At 34.8% G+C, this 4,447-nt stretch overlaps 1 protein-coding gene across 1 annotated transcript; it reads right to left on the reverse strand.

Moving 5' to 3' along the window:
* Positions 1-2,794: 2,794 nt before the first annotated feature.
* Positions 2,795-4,228, reverse strand: LOC137934841 (oligopeptide transporter 7-like). Its single transcript, XM_068779385.1, has 3 exons — positions 4,102-4,228; positions 3,816-3,992; positions 2,795-3,318 (listed from the first exon to the last, which is right to left on the reverse strand). Exons 2-3 carry the CDS (start codon positions 3,913-3,915, stop codon positions 2,876-2,878), a joined length of 543 nt encoding a protein of 180 aa, XP_068635486.1. The 5' UTR covers positions 3,916-3,992; positions 4,102-4,228; the 3' UTR covers positions 2,795-2,875.
* Between the last annotated feature and the right edge of the window lie 219 nt (positions 4,229-4,447).

Consider the following 4,447-nt stretch of genomic DNA (forward strand, 5'->3'; position numbering starts at 1 on the left):
TTCACATGCAACAAGCTCCTGCTATAACCTTTAATTCTTTAAATGTTGATATTTCTCTTTTGAAATATCAACTTGAAAAATGGCTTATCGCGTTAGAAAATAAACTCATAGATCTTTAATTTGAAATATAATTTCTATATAAATTATTACTCTTGATGGCAGAAAACATCCCAAAAATGAAGTTTTATGCTACTGCTCAAATATTTTATGCTATGTAACATTAGTTGTTTCAAATGTTGATTTCTCTTTCTAAAAAACTCTGATTGTCAAAATTCTTTTTTTTAGTTGGAAACTATACTCGAAGATATTTTTATAAATACATAATTTTTAAAATGAAATTTTATTATGATAAAAAAGTACAAGATAAAAATAGGTGTTAGGAAAGAATAAGGTTAGGGAAAGGAAAAACCTTCTCTTTTCTCTTTTTCCTCTTTTTTTTTCTTGTTCTTTTTCTTGTTCTTCTTGTTTTCCTTCTTCTCCATCTTCTTTTCCTTTTCCATATAAGTACCATGCGTGCTCTAATGCCAAGTTAATTTTCAAAGAGGAAGCATGAAAGATAAAAGAGAGGAGATGAGAAGAAACACGAGAGAGAAGGATGCGACAAAGAGAGAGCACATAGGATATTAACTTGAAAGAATAATGAGAAAGAATTATTGCCCTATGTCATGATCTTTTACATCATGATCTTTTATAAAAGATACAATATGAATCCTACTAACAATAAATTTTCCCCAAGGCCTCAAATACACCCAAGAATATATGACTAAATCTAATCACAATAAATTGTAATAAGGGAATTGAAACTAAGAGAATAAGAAGGAAACCTTCCTCTTGCACGTGCTTCATGTAGAATCTTCTTCTCCTCTTCTTCTTTGACTTTATTTCAATTAAGAGACCTACTTTATATGAGACTCACCTTAAATTCTTTAGTAATACCTTTTCACCAATTTTCGTCCTAAAAAATAAAAATTTGTGTCGATGAATTAAAGTTTTCTTGAGTAAAGAAGATTCCCAAGAAATTACTTTTTCTTAGGTTAAGTGAATCATGGTGAATTTTCATCCAAAGGCATGCAAGTGGATTTTAAGTATAACATTGTTGACCTAATTTTTATTTTTATTAGGAAGGCATGCAACAAAAGGTGATGGAAGTAAATGCAATGGATATTCCCTGTGGACTACATGGAGATAGTGTCCTAGGTATTTGATACTATATGTGGCTATGTGAAGGGCTAGGTCAAGGAATACCCCCTCCCCCTAGGTCTTAGGGTTTAGCTTCATTGACTCCAATCAAAATGGAAAACAACTATTTATAGGAGACACAAGCTCAATTGGATCTCTTTAGCCAAGTAGATGCACTGAGGAATGAACAAAATAAGTGTAGTCGCAGATGACTGATAGATTGGATGAGCATTCCTCACATTTGTGACTTGTCCATTATCTATTACATATTTTCTACATAGGGTCAAAATAAAATATAAAATAAAAAAGTTTCAGTGGTGAAATAAATTTATCAATAAAACAACCTTCTACATGCCTCTAGTTGACTAAACTCAAACTTGAGAGCAATAGATTTTTTTCACAAATCAACAATGTGACTCATAGTTTCCCTCAACTCGGCTCTCATAGTAAAAGACTCTATCCAATTTCTTGAAACAACCTAACATGCCTCAAGTTGACTAAACTCAAACTTGAGAGCGATAGAGTTTTTGCACAAAATCAACAATGTGACTCATACTAAACCATGTATGGAGTCGATTGAATGTCATTGTGAGAGCTAACAAATTTTTGTTGATGTTGCGAATCTCCTTGACCTGCTCTTCATTTATAATTTTTATGATTTTATGTTGTAAGTAAGTTTTATTATTATTCTATTTATTTATTTATTAAATGGGATTAAAAAAGGTAAGGGTTAGCCTAATTATATATAAAATAATTTAGAAACTTTTTATTTGAGCTAATATAAGTTTGAGATCAAACATGATTCAAGTGTTTTATCTGAAGATATGGGAAAATTAATTACAATGATTTCCTTATACATAAGAATGATATTTTTATTATGCTTTTCTCTATATGGTTATGTCATCATTTATATTTTTTATGATTTTATGTTGTAAGTAATTTTTATTATTATTCTATTTATTTATCCAATTATCAATTCCAACGTGTAATAAATAGGCAAATAAACTATTTATGGAATAACATGTTTCTTATACTAGGATATTGTATACCGATTAAAAGGAGAAGCAAATGAGGGTGATTAAAGGACACTTCTAATCCTCAAACCAGGTCACGGATTTCTATAATATAATCGAACTTCTTTCTGACCTAGTTGTTACCATCAAGAAACCTGTCGATTTATGTCTCTCACCCATGGTTTAAATTAAGATCATCAAGTCTTTTGCCTATACTATTTCGATCCAAACTGATGGTTTTTCAACTTACAAAGGATTATCATGATATGGTCATTTTTACTCCAAAAGAGCTCTCTAACCAAAGGGATAATTGTTGAAGGAAGAAAGCAAGGTCAACTTTATTATATTGCAAGGAACCGACAACGATGAGAGTTTTTCTCTAGTGTTTTTGCTACTATGTAAGCCTTAGCTATAAGCTTTCTATGTCATTTCACATATTCATAAGAAATATAAGTCCTACCGTCCGGCTTTAGAGGCTTAATTTCCATTGATATAAGTTTGGTTTCTTATCTTCCCCTTTACAGCAGCACCCCTTGCTCTTATTCATACTGATGGGTAGAAAATAACCTTTACATATATTGATTCCACTTAATAAATTTTTGTTCAATATATTTTTTAAATACATGGATAAATCGATAAGACAGGTAATTAGGTGAATTGTCATCCGCATAATGCAATATGCACTAAAAGAAACTAACATGCCCCAAGCCCAAGAAGAAATACAACAAGACCACCATGAAGGCCAAACCAGAATTAAGGACACCTGATAACATGTAATTATACTGCTTCCACCAGTCCCTCCGGTACCTGTAAATCTCAAAGCCGATAATGAATCCAGCAAGAATCCAACTGGTGAAGTTGACGGCCATTGCTGGCAGCATGTTGGAGGTAGCACCAATGAGGATGTGCATGTTGATGAGCCGAATCCACTCTTGTTTGGGGAAGGCATTGTGAGCTAGACAGACAAGCAAGGGAGCAATGGCCCCAACTAAGAAGAACCAATTGACTGCAGAGTAGGCTCCAAGGTCCCCAAACATCCTATGCAGACCGATTAGTCCCCAAATGACTGATGCTCCACAGAACATATGATCTCCTGGGCAGCTCCACGAGCCATATGAGGGTAGAACTGCAGTTTCACAGATGTTGGGAATGGACTCTATCAGCAACCATGAAGTACCCAAGTATACTAGTTTGTATTTTCCATCATCCTCTTACTCACTGTTTTGCTTAGTATAAGTTGACTGATCATTTCACAAAACCGAAAGTTTCAATTATACGCATAAATCATGTTATGGAGGACAAAATTTATACAAATAACATTTTACAATGTCTGAGAAGATAATTGCAAGAAACAGACCTGAGCCATGAACATGGTCCTAGGAGGTATCTTCATATAATGCCCCAGTTTGAAGTGATTGCTTGAGTCATGCTGTGGTACCCATATACCTTGAAGCATATGTTAGCCAAGGGACGGCCCAGATACAAGTATCCAATGATATACTCAGTAATGATGTTCAGTCCTAGAGTCTGACATTTTCATTAATTAATCCCTAGATAGTGAATTAGACTATAATGTTTAAGAGCAAAGCAGAGTAGATGTAGATGTTCAAATGTAGTACTCACATGCAAATACAGAAGCAGCAATGGTCACCGTCAAAATGCAAAAGAACCACCATTCAAGTACTTGTTTGTATTTGCTCATCAATCTAGCTTGCACATCCATTGTCTTTTCATGGAATGCTGACTTGCTCAACAGCCATATTTCTCTGTTCCCAAGTTTGGAGAAGTTGCTTAAGAAATCTAAAACAATACAACTAGTTATGGATTTCAAAAAGGTTTCCATGGAAGAGGAAGACATGGACCACAATGACAGTCAGTGATGCAAATCCAACACCATAGTATGTCATACCAAAGAAGGTGCTGAGGAAGAGTGGACCGCTTTTCTCATAAGCCTCGATGTCAAGGCGGAAATTAGAGTCTATAACGCTCGAGATGTTGTATATCTGTCCATTGGAAGTGAAGAGACTCTCAGAGAAGATGGGGAAAGCCTAGGCATTGTAAACATTGAGGCAGTAAGCGATTGGTGTCAGGACATACATGACAAAGAAAAACCCCACAACAACATTGGCAGTGGCAAACCAAGGGCTAGCAAGGGGACTTCCAAGGTAGGAGGAGATGGAAGACCGGTCAAGACCGACAACACCAATGCCAAGCCAGTGCAGACCTGAACCCAATTGATGTGCCAAAACAGAGTA

The sequence above is a fragment of the Aristolochia californica genome, unplaced genomic scaffold, assembly GCF_029961685.1.
Source record: "Aristolochia californica isolate CCGP_79_NKW_82.1479 unplaced genomic scaffold, dmAriCali1.0.hap1 SCAF_6, whole genome shotgun sequence".
NCBI lineage: Eukaryota > Viridiplantae > Streptophyta > Magnoliopsida > Piperales > Aristolochiaceae > Aristolochia > Aristolochia californica.

Bases quoted from the DNA above. Each gene is read 5' to 3' on its own strand.
- LOC137934841 (XM_068779385.1), bottom strand. From the start codon at position 3,915: ATGGATGTGCAAGCTAGATTGATGAGCAAATACAAACAAGTACTTGAA. The intron at 3,319-3,815 runs GTGAGTACTACA...GTGAAACTGCAG, and splicing joins TGCTGCTTCTGTATTTGCAT to TTCTACCCTCATATGGCTCG.